At 41.3% G+C, this 21,497-nt stretch overlaps 2 protein-coding genes across 4 annotated transcripts in view; both read right to left on the reverse strand.

Annotated features, from left to right (window-relative positions):
- The window catches only part of LOC111980899 (F-BAR and double SH3 domains protein 2), a 43,686-nt gene extending 36,402 nt beyond the window's left edge, over positions 1-7,284 (reverse strand). The window contains exons 1-2 of the mRNA XM_024011949.2: positions 7,023-7,284; positions 643-740 (exon numbers count right to left, since the gene is read on the reverse strand). Coding sequence (XP_023867717.1) covers positions 643-740; positions 7,023-7,043 — 119 coding nt within the window. The 5' untranslated portion in view covers positions 7,044-7,284. The remainder of the gene's footprint in view (positions 1-642; positions 741-7,022) is intronic.
- Positions 7,285-7,953: 669 nt separating this feature from the next.
- LOC111980904 (protein FAM168A) overlaps positions 7,954-21,497 on the reverse strand; it is a 61,581-nt gene continuing 48,037 nt past the window's right edge. For all 3 annotated transcript variants that reach the window (XM_024011957.2, XM_024011959.2, XM_024011958.2), the window contains 4 exons: positions 16,119-16,261; positions 15,513-15,690; positions 15,023-15,162; positions 7,954-12,767 (listed from right to left, as the gene is read on the reverse strand). In XM_024011957.2, coding sequence (XP_023867725.1) covers positions 15,044-15,162; positions 15,513-15,690; positions 16,119-16,261 — 440 coding nt within the window. In that variant the 3' untranslated portion in view covers positions 7,954-12,767; positions 15,023-15,043. The remainder of the gene's footprint in view (positions 12,768-15,022; positions 15,163-15,512; positions 15,691-16,118; positions 16,262-21,497) is intronic.

Raw genomic sequence — 21,497 nt, forward strand, 5'->3', positions numbered from 1 at the left:
TTCTCCCTGTGCCATGTTTTTTATTTTATTCTGGTAATTTTCTCGATAATACCATTTGCACGACTCCAAGATTTCCTGATTATTCCATCCTGATTCCAGGAATCTTTGGGAATGGTGCAACTCTTATTTTAACACTGAAAGGTATTTTTATCCAACTTCGATTTTCCTCCTAGAGTGACTGGCTGAACATTTCGGGCTTGTTCGATCTCTAGGTATTTTTCTTCTCTCTTTGTTATCCTCTCTTTCCCCCCCCAACAAACTACTTATGGCAGCCAGAACATCTGGAGTGGAGGCCCTCCTTGCTTTTCACTTCCAGCTGTTTAGTGTGGGCGGTGCCACCTCAACTAAGCCAAAGAAAAGAAAGCGAAACCCAAGACTACCGTTACATTCCAAATAAACCCTTAGCCTCCCTGCCAGGGTACTTCATGTCATAGACATGTACAAAGATCAGATTGGTATTACCAATATGGTAATAGTGGCTAAACCCCCCCACCCCCTCCTCCATGTAGAATTGTCATTGATTATATCTATCCAAGCCTTTCACAACTACGCAAGGGCCTAGGTAGTAGGGGTTGATTTGGAACTGGGGATAGAGACGCAGCCTCAATTGCCATCCACTGGCTCCCTCCACCATCCCCTTACTTCAGGTCCTCTAGTAGGTCACACTCTGTCTGGTGTTTGATGTGTAGTCTGCTCATCTGCTCAGCATGAGTGTGCTTTAGCTCCTGGGTAACCTTGACCTGAGGGAGAAAATAAATGTCAGAAGAAATGGACTAGACAACCAAATCCATCTCTCATATACGGAGAAGAATACCGTAAACTCCTAAAAAGTGCACTGAATGTCATATAAGCACAAACACATTATTGTTAACAGTCTCTCTATATCTGCACTGTAGCAAAAACAATTGCAACAGAAAACTTAGCACACATTTTTTTTAATTAAGCTGCTTGATGGAATGCCAAGAGTGTGCAAAGCTGTCATCAAGGCAAAGGGTGCCTACTTTGAAGAATCTCAATATAAAATATATTTTGATTTGTTTAACACTTTTTGGGTTATTACATGATTCCATGTGTTATTTCTAGAGGTCGACCAATTAAATCGGCATGGCCGATTAATTAGGGCCGATTTCAAGTTTTCATAACAATCGGTAATCGGCATTTCTGGATGCCGATTATGGCCGATCACATTGCATTCCACGAGGAAACAGCGTGGCAGCCTGACCACCTATTACGTGAGTGCAGCAAGGAGCCAAGGTAAGTTGCTAGCTAGCATTAAACTTATCTTATAAAAAACTATCTTCACATAATCACTGGTTAACCTAGTAATATCATCAACTACGTGTAGTTAACTAGCTTGTCCTGCGTTGCATATAATCAATGCGGTGCCTGTTAATTTATCATCGAATCACAGCCTACTTCGTCAAACGGGTGATGATTTAACAAGCGCATTCGCAAAAAAAGCACTGTCGTTGCACCAATGTACCTAACCATAAACATCAATGCCTTTCTTAAAATCAATACACAAGTATATATTTTTAAACCTGCATATTGGTTCAAATAAATTCATATTAGCAGGCAATATCAACAAGGGAAATTGTGTCACTTGTCTTGCGTTCATTGCACGCAGAGTCAGGGTATATACAACAGTTTGGGCCGCCTGGCTCGTTGCGAACTAATTTGCCAGAATTTTACATAATTATGACATAACTTGGAAGGTTGTGCAATGTAACAGCAATATTTAGACTTAGGGATGCCACCCGTTTGATAAAATACGGAACGGTTCCATATTTCACTGAAAGAGTAAACGTTTTGTTTTCGAAATGATAGTTTACGGATTTTACCATATTAATGACCAAAGGCTCGTATTTCTGTGTTTATTATATTATAATTAAGTCTGGGATTTGATATATCAGTCTGACTGAGCGGTGGTAGGCAGCAGCAGGCTAGAAAGCATTCATTCAAACGTTACTGCGTTTGCCAGCCGCTCTTAGCAATGCTTGATCACAGTGCTGTTTATGACTTCAAGCCTATCAACTCCTGAGATTAGGCTGGCAATACTAAAGTGCATATTAGAACATCCAATAGTCAAAGGTATATGATATGAAATACAAAATGGTATAGAGAGAAATAGTCGACGCATCATAATTCCTATAATAACTGCAACCTAATATTTCTTTAATGGGAATATTGAACCACCAGCTTTCATATGTTCTGAGCAAGGAACTTAAATGTTAGCTTTTTTACAAGGCACATATTGCATTTTTACTTTCTTCTCCAACACTTTTTGCATTTTTTAAACCAAATTGAACATGTTTCATTATTTATTTGAGACTAAATTGATTTTATTTATGTATTATATTAAGTTAAATAAAAGTGTTCATTGTTCATTCAGTATTGTTGTAATTGTCATTATTTCAAATATATATATAAAACCCGGCTGATTAATCGGTATCATCTTTTTTGGTCCTCCAGAAATCAGTCGACCTCTAGTTATTTCATAGTTTTGATGTCTTCACTATTATTCTACAATGTAGAAAAAAGAAAAATAAAAATAAAAATAAAGAAAAACACTTGAATGAGAAGGTGTCCAAACATTTGACTTGTACTGTATGTGTGTACACACACACGCACACACACACACGCACACACACGTTCAGTTTGGGGTCACTTAGAAATGTCCTTGTTTTTTAAAGAAAAGCAATTTTTTTGTCCATTAAAATAACATAAAATTGATTAGAAATACAGTGTAGACATTGTTAATGTTGTAAATGACTATTGTAGCTGGAAACGACAGATTTTTAATGGAATATCTACATAGGCATTCAGAGGCCCATTATCAGCAACCATCACTCCTGTGTTCCAATGGCACGTTGTGTTAGCTAATCCAAGTTTCATTTTAAGAAGCTAATTGATCATTAGAAAACCCTTTTGCAATTATGTTAGCATAGCTGAAAACTGTTGTTCTGATTAAAGAAGCAATAAAATTGGCCTTCTTTAGACTAGTTGAGTATCTGGCGCGTCAGCATTTGTGTGTTCGATTACAGGCTCAAAATGGCCAGAAACAAAGACCTTTCTTCTGAAACTCGTCAGTCTATTCTTGTTCTGAGAAATGAAGACTATTCCATGCGAGAAATTGCCAAGAAACTGAAGATCTCGTAAAAGTACTACTCCCTTCAAAGAACAGTGCAAACTGGCCCTAACCAGAATAGAAAAAGGAGTGGGAGGCCCCGGTGCACAACGGAGCAAGAGGACGAGTACATTAGAGAGCCTAGTTTGAGAAACAGATGCCTCACAAGTCCTCAACTGGCAGCTTCATTAAATAGTACCCACAAAACACCAGTCTCAACGTCAACAGTGAAGAGGTGACTCCGGGATGCTGACTGTTCTTTCGGCTACCGCATGGCAAACAGTACTGGAGCTCCCAGTCTAGGTTCAAAAGGATCCTTAACAGCTTCTACCCCCAAGCCATAAGACTGCTGAACAGTTAATCAAATGGCTACCCAGACTATTTGCATTGATCCCCCCTTTTTTACGCTACTGCTACTCGCTCTTTATTATCTATGCATAGTCACTTTACCCCTACCTACATGTACATATTACCTCAACTAACCTGTACCCCACATTGACTCGGTACCGGTACCCCTGTATATAGCCTCATTATTGTGTTACTATTTTTTTACTTTATTTTATTGTGTAAATATTTTATTAACTCGTAACTGCATTATTGGTTAAGGGTTTGTAAGATTTTCACAGTATCTGTTGTAATCGGTGACAAAATTTGATTTGGCAGATGCCAGGAGAACGCTACCTGCCCCAATGCATAGTGCCAACAGTATAGTTTGGTGGAGGAGGAATAATGGTCTGGGGCTGTTTTTCATGGTTCGGGCTAGGCCCCTTAGATCCAGTTTAGGGATATCTTAATGCTACAGCATACAATCACATTCTAGACCAGTAGTCGCCAACCGGTCGATCACCATCGACTGGTCGATCTTCAAGGCATTCCTAGTCGATCACCAAATATTTCTGTAGAAATTATTCAACACTATTACAAAATGCTCTTCTGAGTAGCCAAGTATCGATAGCCCTGCGTTTTATTATTATTAYCAGCTCATCGTGTCGATTTTAATATTAAGGAATATTTAACTTTCTCTGGTCATAGGAACAACATGAATTTGTGCATGAAGCAGACGCGGTGCAACTTGATTTCACCATCAGGTGGAAGACGGTGTCCCCTCTCTCTGGTCAGTCTCACCGGAGGAAAGGAAGGAGAGAGCAGGAACTGTGAGAGGCGGTTAGGAAAAATCGTTTTCAATGATCACCCAACTCGGAATTCCAAGTCGGAAACTCTGGGCATCTTTCTAGAGCTCCGACTTTTCGACCTGAAGATCACTGACATCGTGATTTGACCTCGTTGACCATCAGTCAAGTAAAATAAAAAAGCTAATGATTTCAATTCATGCTCCACAGTGCCTCACAAGCGCTAAACCAACATAATTTCTACAAATCTATGTGTGACGTTAATGTAAAAAAATATATATATAAAAAAAATGTATCTGAGCAGGTTATCTCAGCTTGCTTTTTGACTGCGAAAGTGATCTTGACGCAGAAAATGTTGGTGACCACTGTTCTAGACGATTCTGGGCTTCCAACTTTGTGGCAACAGTTTGTGGAAGGCCATTTCCTGTTTCAGCATGACAATGCCCTCGTACACAAAGCGAGGTCCATACAGAAATGGTTTGTCGAGTGGTGTGGAAGAACTTGACTGGCCTGCACAGAGCCCTGACCTCAACCCCATTTAACACCTTTGGGATGAATTGGCACACCGACTGAGAGCCAGGCCTAATTGCCCAACATCACCCTATTTGACATAGATATGATGTGTGTATGTATTGATATGTAGGCTGTGTGGCATTTTTAAATGTATGTAGTTCTGTCCTTATCTATTAATGTTCTGTATTATGTCATGTTCTGTGTGGACCCCAGGAAGAGTAGCTGCGAATTTCACAACAGCTAATTGGGATCCTAATAAAATACGAAATACCAGTGCTCAACCTCACTAATGCTCGTGGCTGAATGGAAGCAAGTCCCCGCAGCAATGTTCCAACATCTAGTGGAAAGCCTTCCCAGAAGAGTGGAGGCTGTCATAGCAGCAAAGGGGGAACCAACTCCATATTAATGCCCATGATTTAGAAATTAGATGTTCGACGAGCAGGTGTCCATATACTTTTGGTCATGTGGTGTATATTAAATTCAGATTTTCCTACTTCCCACAGCTTTGACCTTATGTTATTTTTAGTGCTATATTGAATACTGCAGTGTTGGGTTTGGAGCATGCAAGAAAGGCATTTCAATGTACTTGTGCGCGTGACATTAAAAACTTGAAACTAATGGTCAGTTCGGACACTATTCAATGATCTCACACGAGCATTAGTTATCTGACTAACACAGCCGATCATTAGGGGAAAATATACTGAGGCTGAAATAAGGCTATATTCAGGCAACTACAAAAACAGGTCAAGTGGTTGATCTAATAGGCCACGGTGTGTTTCTATTTCAGGAAATGAATCATCTGTAGCGCTACCACTGACATCTGAATGGCTTTGGACTATTCCTCAGCAATTAGTATGCTAAAGCTCCCCTGTTTGAGAGAAATGTAATCCATAAACAATCATGAACATAACAAATGTCAAATGTACTGTAACAGTGATAATTCATACTTCACAAAAATAAACACAACATGCAGTCATTTCTAAGATTTTACTGAGTTACAGTTCATAAGGAAATCAGTTAATTGAAATAAATGAAGTAGGCCCTGATCTATGGATTTCACATGACTGGACAAGGGCACAGGCCCACCCACTTGTAAGTCAGGCCCACCCAATCAGAATGTTCTTCCCCTCAAACAAGCTTTATTACAGACGTAAATACTCCTCAGGGCCCCCTCAGACAATCTCACAGGTGAAGAAGGCAGATGTGGAGATCCTGGGCTGGCGTGGTGACATGGAGTCTGCGGTGGTGAGGCCAGTTGGACATACAGCAAAATAATCCAATAAAATGGATGTTGGAAGCGGCTTATGGTAGAGAAATTAACATTCAATTATCTGGCAACAGCTCTGGTGGACATTCCTGCTGTCAGCATGCCAATTGCGCGCTCCCTCAACTTGAGACATCTGTGGCATTGTGTTGTGACAAAACTGCACATTTTAGAGTGGCCTTTTAATGTTCCAAGCACAAGATGCACCTGTGTAATAATCATGCTGTTTAATCAGCTTCTTGATATGCCACACATGTCAAGTAGATGAAATTCTAACAGGGATGTAAACAAATGTGTGCAAAAAAATTGTGAATATGGAACATTTGTGGGATATTTAATTTCAGCTCATGAAACCAACACTTGTTGCATTCATATTTTTGTCCAGTATAAAATCCAGTTATTTCATTAACAACAACTCTTGACTCTAAAGAATTTGATATAGTTGAACCTCGACTATAGGAATTCTAACAGAAGTACAATGTCTTATCCAAACAGCAACAGACTTCTCTGTGTAATGTTTTTGGAACATGATATAACAGGATTCCCATGTTTGTTGCTGTTTTAGTTACCTTTAATCTTTAGAGGTCTACATTCAGCACCGCGTTCGCTTGTAACAACTCTCCACTAAGACTGTTACAATGTATGTATATATATTTTTATATAGTTTAAGCCACGCAAAGGCTACAATTTGGAACCGTGAGAACATTCGTTTTTTTATTGAATTGAGTACCATTTTACCCAGGACATTTCTTAGGCTACTTTGGAACATTCAAAAAAATATTCAAGTTTAGAATATCTAAAACAACTCACTAACCAAAAGGTCGTGTTTGCGTTTGATACGAACTGACGTTATAACACGTTGTGCCGACCTGGTGGTTGCATATCTTAAAATTGAACTACAACAAAGCGTGCATCTTTCAACAATTAGGCTACATAAGCAACATTCGTCGAAACATTCGCAGAGAAAAGTAAAACCGGGCCAACTCACCTTTCTTGGCGGAGGCTGCATGTTAGAATTTTTACATGGATTTCCCCCCCCCTAACAAATATTGACGTTAATCCGCAAAAAAACTTTCGATTGTATGTAAATTACAGAATGATAACCACGCACTGGGTGAATTTAGTCTGGTTCAGGCGGCCATGACGACCCAACTCAACACACCGATGAAGTCCTGTTGAAAATCGACTGCCTCCGGGAACATAAAAGCGAAGTTTGCGATTCAGCGGGGTTTCCGGTGGAGGAGAAACGGGGGATGGCGGCACGCTGAGGAAGTGCACGGGACTTTTCGTGGGGATTGCATTGCTCATTGTTGGGAATTTGTGATGTAGACTCACCGTGGCCATGTCCGCTGCATAAACATGGGGATTTGTTGGAGATTAGGTGAATCATATCTGACCCCTGCACATCTGTGCGTTTAGGTCTATGCTTTGGCCCTCAGAAAAACACCTATTTTATAATTTCCCCTCAATTATCTCAGATGAATATAGAGATTTATTCCTACAGATAAGTGACATGTCAAGGCAAAAGTATACAGATTCAACATGGTTGAGTAAAACAATTTCCAGGTTGTTTTGTACAGGCCTACTATTATGATTATAGGCTATCAGCAGATAGCGGTGCACTGAGTCTGATGTGCTTATAAGAGATTCATGGGAGAATGCAATTGCATTGTATTTGTGAACAGGGACAGACTTGGACCAGAAATCGGGCCCGGCATTTCCTCAAGGCTCCCACACCGGCTCATTCAATAACGTTTCTCCACTGATGCATAGCGGTTGTTAGAAATCTGATGTGTAGTGTACATCTTATCCCTTGAACGTTTGCTTTTTTTGCAGTTAAAACAATCATTTACAAATCAAGAGAGGCCACAATGTTACTTTATGATGAATTGGCGCAGGACACAAACAAGTAAAAGCTGGGCTTTTTGGGAAATATTTTAATAGTTATTGAATGTTCTACATCATACAGTAAGTATTATACAATTACAAACTTGCCTTGTCATCAGGACCACTATCCGATCCTCATTAGAACGACATAAAAACAAAAACAGATTTACACTTCATATACACAAGTCTGATGTGGGTCTTTGCTTCAAGAATGTCCCATCCGCATGTTATAAAACGTTCTGCCAGCATTGCTGCAACGTAGTGACAGAACATAGCAAAGACTCTGGGGGCCATTAGTTGGGAAGTAGTTTTAATCTCAAGGTGCTGACTCTTATAAAGTCGGTCCTAAAAATAGATACTTTTTTTGGGAAGACAAGTATACTTCCCTCTCTCGAAATTAGTGTTCAAATCAAAAGTTTGACAAGGCCGAAGTTCATCGTGACCAAATGAAACAGAAAAGGCATAGGGATTGTTACTCTTTCATGTTCAACATTGGTGGAGCTGCTTGCTTCTCGACCTCCAGGCACTGAGACACCCAGGGTAGCTCCCAGCTCTTAAAATTCCAGACTGAGTTTGCTACGTTGCAGGGATGTTACACATAACATGAAGTGAACAGCGGTGAAACATACTGTAGCAAAATTAGTTTTGATCCAAGTTTACAACTCTCATGCCTCAATCCACAATCTCTGGACCCATACCCTTTTTCAATAAACATGAATTGTAGTGTAAGGACTTGACTCCAGGCTAGCTTTCAGTCTACAGTATGCCCAGTTAGCACATTTGGTTCCCTAGATGTTCAGGGAACGTCTGTTTATGATGTCAGTTTGGTTTTGGGAACATTTCTCTTGTGTTTCAATGCCCTGGGTCTTTGAGGGGAAAGGCCAGCGAGTGGGGACTGTATGCCAGTCGTTTCTGACCGGGTTGCCAGATTGTGCCCCTCCCCACATCTGCTCCACTCATCCTACAGACTTGTGTTCTGAAATGCCCCCTGAAGACCTAAGAGACAACCCACATCAGCTCAACCATAATGATCTTCTATTTTAAGAATAATAAACATCAATCAATCAACAAAACCTTAAATAACACTTATGGTAAAAAGCTCTTAAATTACATACCAGAAATGAAAAGTATATCATTCTTTTAATCCCTTTTTTAAAACACAGAGGTTATACTCGTAGTACACATGGTTATTTTCGAGGTTTTGAACCTCCAGATATTTAGCACTCAGCATAGCATTCACATACATTTGGGCCTGTGCAACTAGTCATATGCCTTGTTCAGTTCTTGCATCACATTACATGTTCTAGTGAATAGCACTGCAAAACAATATTTGTCAATGGTCTCAAAAAAAAGCTGTCTGGTTGTTTGTGTTTCTTTGCTCTAATGCTCCCCAAAAATGTAGCACAATAAATGTACATTTGAGACTTGTTTTCAATGTTCTTGTTCTATTTGGCTCTGGGATATGCTACTGACAGGGGAAAGTGGAGGTTGGGCAACGTTAGCTCTACAGTCTGACCAGTGCAATTTTGGGAGGAAACTCACACAGGACTGCATACATGCTTCACACACACACTACACGGGAGGTGAGGGGCTGATACCACACTGCCCACTGACACCTTTCCTCACACAGTCAACACACACACATCTATACCCCGTTCACTAGTGAATGATACTCTATAAATTGTAATATTGTGGGTGCAGGATACCTTTGTTCTTTTTTTTACTGGCGAGGTAACACAGTATCAAATAAAATAGCATTTTGAATTGTACGTAGTGGTTAACTAATTGTAACAGATTGAAAGAAGCTGTAGCAATTATTCACAACAGATATCTTAAAATGTACAGTTGTTTATTGAGACCAAAGAGTACGCTATCAAATCCACTGAACTAAATTAACTCTTAAGAAATCGTAAGATGTCTCTTAAAAGATGAGCTAAGTACCTGTTATTTAGCATAGATTATTACTTTTAGATGTTTGTGCAATACATTTTTTTACACACTCACATGATAACTGATATGTGGTCATGACACCGTAACCTAGTGCTGAACCATAATAACAGAGTATGGAACTCCTCCTCAAAACCTTCAAAACTCGACCTCAGCTGAACCCTGTTTCCTTGCCAACTCCATTTATAAATTCCAAATGGATCCCTAGCACCTACACCCTAGCCACTCCTGTGGATCTAGGCGGACTGGGTCAATATACCGTACGTGTTACAGTAAAAGCTTCATCTTGCCTTCTGATTGGCTAGGTAGAAATGTCAGCCATATTGCTTTCACCTATCCCAATCCTCTCAGGTCTGCAGTTGTAGGGACTAGGGAGGGAGTTGAGGCTAGTAGTGTTGGGGTTAATTCCACTAATTAAATTCCCTCTCCCTGTAAATTCCAATAAATACAATTCAAATTCCAGGTCAGTCTTTGAATCCAGAGATAATTCAATTCATAATTCAATAGTATCCCCAAAAATTACAAATTGAAATGATTCAACACAAATCCTGCAGTCCATTTTTTATACTAAGTGCATTAGTTCCATCAACTAATAAATATTAAATTACAATTCCATAATATTCCCCCCCCCCAAAAATGTCAAATTGAATTCAACAAATTCTCCATTTCATAGTGAATTCAAGAATTTAATTGGAATTTTAAATTAAATTGGAATTGAGCCCAACCCTGGGGGCTAAGGTTCGATTTGGAAGTCAACACATGTCCCACACGGACCTCTCCCAACCCAGTGCCCCAGTCATAGGGTTTTTGCCCCCCAGACTAAAGGGACATGAAACCTTTCAACAACAAAAAATCCCAATTTCCTGTTTCAACACAAATTTTTCCCTCATACGCATGATTCCCTTCACGATCCTAACTTCCTTCCATGGTGTCTGCCCTGGAAACAATGACGTCCTGGGCCTGTTCTATTAGCTAATCTGAAGGGAGGGCAGAGGAGGGAGGGCCTAGCAAGGTAGCAGGTTGACCAACATGCAAACAAAATGTTTCCTTTCACTAATTGTATGAGACCTAGGTCCAAAATAAAGTGTTTTTCCACCTGCCATTGTTTAAAAGCGTTCACCAGACTGGTGAACTAGTTCCAATTGCATGGACTACTCAGAAACATACACATAGAGACCAGATGACAATTCTCTGGAACCCAATTCTCTTGGGACACATCTGTGTTGAGGTCAGTCAGGTTTCTAAAACCTATTCCCTATATAGTCCACTACTTTTGACCAGAGCCCTATATAGGTAAGGAATAGGGGGCCCTGCACCCCTCACTTCTGCCCTCTCCTGGTCACCTGAGGAACTGATGACACTGATCAGGAGCTAAATCTCTATTAAACATGTAAACATGACATCACATGGGATCTTTATTGCGAATAACACTTATCTCTAGCCTGTGAGATTGATGGGAGGCATGCAGCACAGGGCTATGGGTATTGATGCTTGACCACTAAACAATTTAGATTATTTTCTTCCTTTTTCCACTCACTACTCCCCTTGTACTCCTTTCTCCCTCTTTCAAGTCTGCTGTTCTTAAGTGTCGGCCAGCTATTGACTTTAAAATCCCTTTTGAATCAGCTATCCTTGGTCCTACTGACAATTTGCCTCACCCCTCAAACTCCATGCACCTTCATTGATACTAGACTAGAACTGGATTCAGTTCACAACATAGCCTGCAAGGTACGAGGGAGACCCTATCCAGTCATCTATCCATCGCATCCTATACCATCTACACTTTTAAAATGTGTGCGATGTCCTATACATCTGTAAATGTATATCTGTGAGCAAGTGTGTCAGTGCGCACCTTACGCATGCCAACTGAAATACCTAAATGCGAGTGTGTTTGCATGTTCGGCAAGCTTTTATGTGTACAAAAGAACTACAAACGCGCACAGGCGCTCGCTGACACATCAGTATACCTATATATAATATAGTCATGTATAGATATTTCAATTTCTTACTCTACTCTAGTAGACTTACAAGCTAACTATGTCCACTGAACTTACTGAAAATATCCTCTACATGGTGTGTAACTATTATGGTACTTACGGTATTAGTCTTTCTCCTTGTGCAGGGTTTCCCAAAGTCGGTCCCAGGGTCCCCTCTGGGTGCACATTTTGGTTTTTGCACCAGCACTACACAGCTGAAGCTTGATGATGAGTTGGTTATTTGAATCAGCTGCGTAGTGCTAGGGCAAAAAACAAAATGTGCACCCAACTTGACTGATGTAGTGGCTAAAATATTAAAGAAGCCAAGTTAATGCACTGTTGCTACAAGCTGGAAGACGACCCTTATTATATTATGCTGGAAGATGATTGTGTGTGAACGTAAACCCAAATGGGAAGGCAAATCAAAAAGGGTGAAAGGAAATTGAGGCGTGACACTTGTACGGTGCTTTCCCCCCCAAGAATGACTGGAAAATAAACGACCGGTACTCGCCTGAAAAAGTATGATTTTCTTTTCAACATTAGAATTTGGCAGCATACAGAGACGTGTACATTCTCACGGCTGAAGGGACTGGCTTTGCGTCAGAACCAGTGTTCAGAACACAAAAATACACACACACAAACATAAAAAAGAAGCACAAATGTACTATAAATGTACCATACTGCTGGTCAGTGTGTGTCTGGATTATAAGAGAGTCAAAATCAAAAAAACAAATCCAAAAAATCTGAGGCTGGTAAAAAATAATAAAAACATGAAAAAGCAGCTTTTCCAAATCACAAAAGAATGCATAAAGTGATCCTTGCACTTTAGTTTTTTGTTCTTGCTGACAGACTTGGTGCTTGTATGCCAGACCTCCTGCACCAATGTAAGACTTGAGTTGTTGTGAGTGATATTGACTCCCGATCTGAGGGGAAAGAGGTACAGAGAGAGACGGAGAGAGGAAGAGTAGTGGAGGGATGGAGAAGAAAAATTTCACATGAACAATGTATTATATACAGTGCATTCAGAAAGTATTCAGACCCCTTCACTTTATCCACATTTTGTTACGTTACAGCCTTATTCTAAAATTGATAAAATAGTACTTTTTTTCTCAATCTACACACAATACCCCATAATGACAAAGCAAAAACCATATTGTTGAAATTTTTGCTAATTTATTACAAATAAAAAACTGAAATATAACATTTACATAAGTATTCAGACCCTTTAAATACTTCGTTGAAGCACCTTTGGCAGCGATTACTGCCTTGATTCTTCTTCGGTATGACGCTACAAGCTTGGCACACCTGTATTTTGGGAGTTTATCCCATTCTTTTCTGCAGATCCTCTCAAGCTCTGTCAGGTTGAATGGGGAGCGTAGCTGCAGAGCTATTTTCAGGTCTCTCCAGAGCGGTTTGATCGGGTTTAAGTCATGTCCTGTCCCAGTCTGAGGTCCATGCTTCACCATAGGGATGGTGCCAGGTTTCCTCCAGATGTAATGCTTGGCATTCTGGCCAAAGAGTTCAATCTTGGCTTCATCAGACCAGAGAATCTTGTTCCTCATGGTCTGAGAGTCTTTAGGTACCTTTTGGCAAACTCCAAGTGGGCTGACATGTGCCTATTACTGAAGAGTGGCTTCCGTCTTGCCACTCTACCATAAAGGCCTGATCGGTGGAGTGCTGCAGAAATGGTTGTCCTTCTGGAAGGTTCTCCCATCTCCAGAGGAACTGTCCAATCAATTGAATTTACCACAGGTGGACTCCAATCAAGTTGTAGTTTTTATTTATTTGCAAACATTTCTAACCTGTTTTTGCTTTGTCATTATGGGGTATTGTGTGTAGATTGCTGATGATTTTTTATTTACACTTTTTTACGTTACAGTCTTATTCTAAAAAGTATTAATATTTTTTTGCTCATCATCCATCTACACAAAATATCTCATAATGACAAAGATAAAACTGTTTTTTAGAAATGTTTGCAAAAAAAATAAAAATAAAGTACAGAAATACCTTATTTACAGTATTTGGACCCTTTGATTTGAGACTCGAAATTGAGCTCAGGTGCATCCTGTTTCCATTGATCATCCTTGAGATGTTTCTACAACTTGATTGGAGTCCACCTGTGGTAAATTTAATTGATTGGACATGATTTGGAAAGGCACACACCTGTCCATATAAGGTCCCACAGTTGACAGTGCATGTCAGAGCAAAAACCAAGCCATGAGGTTGAAGGAACCATTTCTGCAGCACTCCACCAATCAGGCCTTTATGGTAGAGTGGCCAGACGGAAGCCACTCCTCAGTAAAAGGCACATGACAGCCCACTTGGAGTTTGCCTAAAGGCACCTAAAGACTCTCAGACCATGAGAAACAATATTCTCTGGTCTGATGAAACAGAGATTGAACTCTTTGGCCTGAATGCCAAAGTCACATCTGGAGGAAACCTCACACAATCTCTACGGTGAAGGGCGAAGGTTGACTTTCCAACAGGAAAACAACTTTAAGCACATAGCCAAGACAACGCAGGAGTGGCTTCGGGACAAGTCTCTGAATGTCCTTGAGTGGCCCAGCCAGAGCCCAGACTTGAACCCGATCGAACATCTCTGGAGAGACCTGAAAATAGCTATGCAGTGACTCTCCCCATCCAACCTGACAGAGCTTGAGAGGATCTGCAGAGAAGAACAGGTGTGCCAAGCTTGTAACGTCATACCCAAGAAGACTCGAGGCTGTAATCACTGCCAAAGGTGCTTCAACAAAGTACTGAGAAAAGGGTCTGAATAGTTATGTAAATGTGATATATATGTATATATTTTTTTTAAACCTGTTTTTGCTTTGTCATTATGAGGTATTGTGTGTAGATTGATGAGGGGGAAAAAAACAATTTCATAAATTTTAGAACAAGGCTGTAACGTAACAAAATGTGAAAAAAAGTCAAGGGGCTTGAATACTTTCCGAATGCAATGTGTATATATACCACACACAGTATATGTAATTTACAAAGAAAATATCACATTTGTCTTTTCAAATCATTTTCCAAAAGCAAATGTAACAATAACTCAAAATTAGAGTTCTCATAATAAAACAATTATACAAAATCTAAGCACTTACGCATCAAAGCATCGACCCTTAACTCTCCTAACCATAGACTGGGATAACATTGGGTTATGGGAACAGTAACTTACATGAGTGTGGTCCAGTGGGGTCTACCAGTGAGGAGGCACATAGCTATACCCAGGCGTCCCCTGGGGCCGGTACGTTGGCAGGGTGACCGGATGCCCACCGATGTGCTGAGTGGCATGCTGAGGCGTGGTCAGCAGAGTACCTGGGCAGAGAGGGTCAATCAGACATACAGAGGTCACCATGGGAACATGGGCAGATAGTTGTCATCATTAAGGAAACACGCTGGTTGCCGAATATTGTTATAAATTTGTTATAAACACAGAGCCTTCACTCCAAACAGAAACATGACTGCAAATAATAGTGAGAACAATTTTTTTGAGTTGTTTATAGAGTTGAAAATTCAAGTACCTTTCCCAAAATTCACAGGTTTTCCAGAAATCTTGGTTGTAGGATTTCCTAGTTATTACCTCCTGATTCCACAAATATTCCAATTGGGATTTCTGGAAAATCTGGGAATTTTGCAACCCTAGTAGTTGAGTGTTGACTTCTTACCAGCAGACATGGCCATGGTTGTGCCGGCTACCATGCCCATGGCCATATGGCCGTTGGAGCGGGGTTGTTGGACGGGGGCAGGGTAGAGGGCAGAGGGGATGCTGTTGGGCTGCACCACTGTTGTGTGGTGGATAACGTGAGGCTGAGCCGCATACATCGGCTGTGTGTAGTACGCACCCTGAGAGAAAGAGAAGAGAAGATAGAAGTGGTTTTTGGAATATTGCCTTGGCAATATTCAATATTGAAGAATGTATGTCATGCCAATAAAGCATCTTGAACTGATCTGAGGTAGGGAGAGAGGGAGCGAGGGGAGAGAGAGAAGGAAAGGGAGGGAGATAATACAATAAAGGAGCGAAAGAGGGCAAGCGAGAGGGTGGGCAGAGAGAGAGGATAGGGAGGAAGAGAAAGAAGTGAGAGAAAAGGAACAAAAGGAGAATTGGCCTTTCTTACTTTTATAGCACAGATAATTTTACTCAGCAAGCTAGCTGTCTACTAACAATCCAAAAACAAGTACATGGAGCTAATCAATCACGTCTTATAGAGGCAGGTAGGCGATATTAACAGACAAAACAACCCCAGTGAGTAGAGCCCATGTCAGGTCCTTACCTGAGCGTAGAGGTTCTGTTGGGGATAGGCACTTCTGATTGGGTACATGGCCGTCTGGTAGGGGTTAGGGGATGGGGAGTAGGGAGGGGGCGCCCCATTGGACTGGCCAGGGGGCACCTTGTAGGGTGTCCCAGCAGTGTATCCTAGATGTGAGAGAAAGCGAGAGAGGGGGGAGGGGGGGGTCAAAGAATGTGGAGAAAAAAACATGAATAAGAGAGAGATAAGGAGGGGGAAGGGAAAGATTCAGAAGGAGAAAGCGAGGGGCAGAAAGAGAGAGGGGGAGAAAAGATGGGGTGAGAGACCTAGTTTCACTTTTCAGATAATTTGTCATTCTCTTGAGATTCAGTGTCTCATTGAAGGAGCAGAACAGTGAGGGCACTCGTCTCACTGACTAAATAACATAAAAACATTCTGCCTGCTCCAAAGCACTGGTTGGGCAACTTTTTTTGTTTTGTGATTACGTACTGTTTTGTGATATACGATGGTAATGCCCTATATTGGCCAACGTAATCATATATATTTCTTTTAAATAAATGAAATCTGTTAAGAAAAAAACGTTGGCCTATAGCGCGAAAACGCATGCTACAACTGTACAAATCATGACAAGAGATAATGTTTTTGAAACACTGGACAGAGACTACTATAAGTGCCTTTCTGGTGGAGCTTCAGCATGAAACAAGTTTGTTTGCGTCTGTCTGCATGTAACGATGTGCGCTGAGAGTCGGGAAGCAAGTTCAGGGAGTGAGTGATTTAATCAATAAACAAAACGTAATACGAAACACGCACAACGCACAGACATGAAACAATAATGCCTGGGGAAGGAACCAAAGGTAGTGGCATATATAGGGCAGGTAATCAAGGAGGTGATGGAGTCCAGGTGAGTCTGATGACGCGCAGGTGCGCGTAATGATGGTGACAGGTGTGCACCATAACGAGCAGCCTGGTGACCTAGAGGCTGGGGAGGGAGCACACGTGACACTGCATCTGTGTGGCACGCACATGATGGAGCAAAGTGACAGTCAACTGATGAGGAACGGGCTGTTTTGCTTTAGTGAGTTAAGTTATAAATCATGGGCTAGATAGAAGCAAAGTCTACTGTCTTCAGAACTGGATAATAATGACTATTTGCCTCATCCTCCTCTCTTAGTATTGTTTGTTCAATCTCTTGATCCCTCATAAATCTGTGATTGAGAATAGCCTATGTGTCACATATACTCCCTCTCCGGCCTCTAGTTCATTAGGCTGCTGATTATCCCGCACACCTGTCACCATCGTCTTGCGCGCCAGCACCTCATGACACTCACCTGGACTCCATCACCTCCTTGATTATCTTCCCTATATCTGTCACTCCCCTTGGTTCTTTCCTCAGGTGTTATTGACTCGGTTTCATGGCGGTGCGTTGTTTGTGTTTCATGTTTTGTTTATTAATTAAAACACTCACTCCCTGAACTTGCTTCCTGACTCTCAGCGCATTCCTTATACTATGCCTAGGCCTGTAGACGGGTTGGTTGTTTAGCAACAAAACCAATGAGTGCGCAACTATGGGGCAAAACAGACAGGGTTGGCTTAGATTGACAACATGTAAACTATATTTTGTCTCCAACGTTTATTTAAAACAGATAAAGTTGCACAATGAGCACCTATTTCTCAAATACGTCGTTACAGTTGTTGGATATCTAACTAGCTAATTTTTGCCATATTAGCATAAACGTGACATCAGTGAAAACACCTCAAAACAATTCATGCTATTAAGAACAAGATAAAACTAACTGAAACGAGCCACTTTAAATTCCCCACATGGCAGTTTGTCATTGTTGCTAGCTATCTGCTAGCTACACACGGCCTTCTGCCACATTGAAGCTTGCACATCGTTTCCATGATGTTCTCAGCTAACCTGTCTATAGACTGACTTTAATTCTTTTTTTCTTTTTTTTAAAGTGGCAACTTTAGGACATGGAACTCCATTAGATTCATTCATTGTTTGATCTGGAGAAAGCCATGGATGCATAAAACGCTGAAGTGTAGTGTAGCCTTGCCCAAATTCATATAAATAGCCTATCGAATGGAGAGAGAAGGGAATTTAGGCCTATCCTACATTTATTAAAAGAGCTAGACACAAGATAGTTTAAGATGTTAGTTAAGGTATTTTCTGCATATGCATTGTTCTTTCGAAGGCCAATTTATTTATTTATTTATTTAACCTTTATTTAACCAGGTAGGCAAATTGAGAACACGTTCTCATTTACAATTGCGACCTGGCCAAGATAAAGCAAAGCAGTTCGACACATACAACAACACATAGTTACACATGGAGTAAAACAAACATATAGTCAATGATACAGTGAGAAAAAATAAGTCTATATACAATGTGAGCAAGTGAGGTGAGATAAGGGAGGTGAAGGCAAACAAATATATGTATAAATAAATAAAAATATAAAAAGGCCATGGTGGCGAAGTAAATACAACACAGCAAGTAAAATAAAACTAAAAACACTGGAATGGTTGGTTTGCAGTGGAAGAAAGCGCAAAGTAGAGACAGAAATAATGGGGTGCAAAGGAGCAAAATAAATAAATAAATACAGTAGGTAAAGAGGTAGTTGTTTGGGCTAAATTATAGATGGGCTATGTACAGGTGCAGTAATCTATGAGCTGCTCTGACAGCTGGTGCTTAAAGCTAGTGAGGGAGATAAGTTGGTAGGATGGTCAGTTTTACAAGGTATGTTTGGCAGCATGAGTGAAGGATGCTTTGTTGCGGAATAGGAAGCCAATTCTAGATTTAACTTTGGATTGGAGATGTTTGATGTGAGTCTGGAAGGAGAGTTTACAGTCTAACCAGACACCTAGGTATTTGTAGTTGTCCACATATTCTAGGTCAAGAGCCGTCCAGAGTAGTGATGTTGGACAGGCGGGCAGGTGCAGGCAGCGATCGGTTGAAGAGCATGCATTTAGTTTTACTTGTATTTAAGAGCAATTGGAGCCACGGAAGGAGAGTTGTATGGCATTGAAGCTCGCCTGAGGGTTGTTAACACAGTGTCAAAAGAAGGGCCAGAAGTATACAGAATAGTGTCGTCTGCGTAGAGGTGATCAGAGAATCACCAGCAGCAAGAGCCGACATCATTGATGTATGCAGAGAAGAGAGTCGGTCCAAGAATTGAACCCTGTGGCACCCCCATGAGGACTGCCAGAGGCCCGGACAACAGACCCTCCGATTTGACACACTGAAACTCGATCAGAGAAGTAGTTGGTGAACCAGGCGAGGCAATCATTAGAGAAAACCAAGGCTGTCGAGTCTGCCGATGAGGATGTGGTGATTGACAGAGTCAAAAAGCCTTGGCCAGGTCAATGAATACGGCTGCACAGTATTGTTTCCTATCGATGGCGGTTAAGATATCGTTTATGACCTTGAGCGTGGCTGAGGTGCACCCATGACCAGCTCTGAAGCCAGATTGCATAAGCGGAGAAGGTATGGTGGGAATCGAAATGGTCGGTAATCTGTTTGTTGACTTGGCTTTCGAAGACCTTAGAAAGGCAGGGTAGGATAGATATAGGTCTGTAGCTGTTAGGGTCAAGAGTGTCCCCCCCTTTGAAGAGGGGGATAACCGCAGCTGCTTTCCAATCTTTGGGAATCTCAGACGACACGAAAGAGAGGTTAAAAGGCTAGTAATAGGGGTGGCAACAATTTCAGCAGATAGTTTTAGAGAAAAGGGTCCAGATTATCTAGCCCGGCTGATTTGAAGGGTCCAATTTGTGCAGCTCTTTTAGAACATCAGCTGACTGTATTTGGGAGAAGAGAAATGGGGAAGGCTTGGGCGAGTAGCAGAGGGGAGGCAGTGCTGTTGTCCGGGTAGGGGTAGCCAGGTGGAAAGCATGGCCAGCCGTAGAAAAATGCTTATTGAAATTCTCAATTATATAGTGGATTAGTCGGTGTGACAGTGTTCCTATCTCAGAGCAGTTGGAAGCTGGGAGGAGGTGTTCTTATTCCCATGGACTTTACAGTGTCCCAGAATTTTTTACGAATTGTGTTGCAGGAAGCAAATTTGCTTGAAAAATGCTAGCCTTGGCTTTTCTAAACTGCCTGTGTATACTGGTTTATTCTAGCTTCCCTGAAAGTTGCAATCCGGGGCTGTTCGATGCTAATGCAGAACGCCCATTAGGATGTTTTTTCTGTTGGTTAAGGGCAGTCAGTCAGGAGAGAACCGAAGGGCTATACTGTTCTGGTTCTAAATTTTCTTGAATGGGCATGGCTTATTCAAGATGGGTGGAGGAAGGCATTTAAAAAAAAAAAATTGTCCCAGCATCCTCTACTGACGGGATGATCCAATATCCTTCCAGGATCCTCGCGCAGGTCGATTTAGAAAGGCTGCTCGCTGAAGATGTTTCAAGGGAGCGTTTGACAGTTGATGAGTGGAGGTCGTTTGCCGCTGACCATTACGGATGCAGCAATGAGGCATGATCCTGAGATCTTTGGTTGAAACAGCAGAGGTGTATTTGGAGGGACGTTAGTTTAGGATATGATATCTATGAGGGTACCGTGTTTACGGATTGGGTGGTACCTGGTAGGTTCATTGAAATTTGTGTGAGATGAGGGCATCAAGCTTTAGATTTTAGGGTGGCTGGGGTGTTAAGCATGTTAAAAATTTAGGTCGCCTAGAACAGCACGAGCTTGAAGATAGATGGGGCAATCAGTCACAGATAGTGTCCAGAGCACAGCTGGGGGCAGAGGGTTGGTCTATAGCAGGCGGCAAAACGGTGAGAGACATTGTTTTTAGAGAGGTGGATTTTAAAAAGTAGAAGTTCAAAATTGTTTGGGAACGACCCTGGATAGTAAAAACAGAACTCTGGCAGGCAATCTTTGCCATGTAGATTGCAACACCGCCCCCTTTGGCGTTCTATCTTGTGCTGAAAATTTGTAGTTGGGGGATGAAATGTCAGAATTTTTGGTGCTTTCTAAGCCAGGATTCAGACAACGGCTAAAACATCCGGGTTTGGCAGACGTGCTAAACAGTGAACAAAAACAAAACTTGGGAGGAGGCTTCCTAATGTTAACATGCATGAAAGCCAAGGCTATTACGGTTACAGAAGTTCATCAAAGAGAGCGCCTGGGAATAGGAGTGGAAGCTAGGTAACTGCAGGGCCTGGATTTCCACCTCTACATCACCAGAGGAACAGAGGAGGAGTTAGGATAAAGGGTACGGCTAAAGCTATGAGAAATTGGTCGTCTAGAACTCTAGAGCAGAGAGTAAAAGAAGTTTCTGGGGGCGATAAAATAGCTTAAAGGAATATGTACAGACAACAGGTATGGTAGGATGTGAATACAGTGGAGGTAAACCTAGGTACTTGAGTGATGATGAGAGAGATATGTCTCTAGAAACATCATTG

Source organism: Salvelinus sp. IW2-2015, linkage group LG20, assembly GCF_002910315.2.
Source record: "Salvelinus sp. IW2-2015 linkage group LG20, ASM291031v2, whole genome shotgun sequence".
Classification (NCBI taxonomy): domain Eukaryota; kingdom Metazoa; phylum Chordata; class Actinopteri; order Salmoniformes; family Salmonidae; genus Salvelinus; species Salvelinus sp. IW2-2015.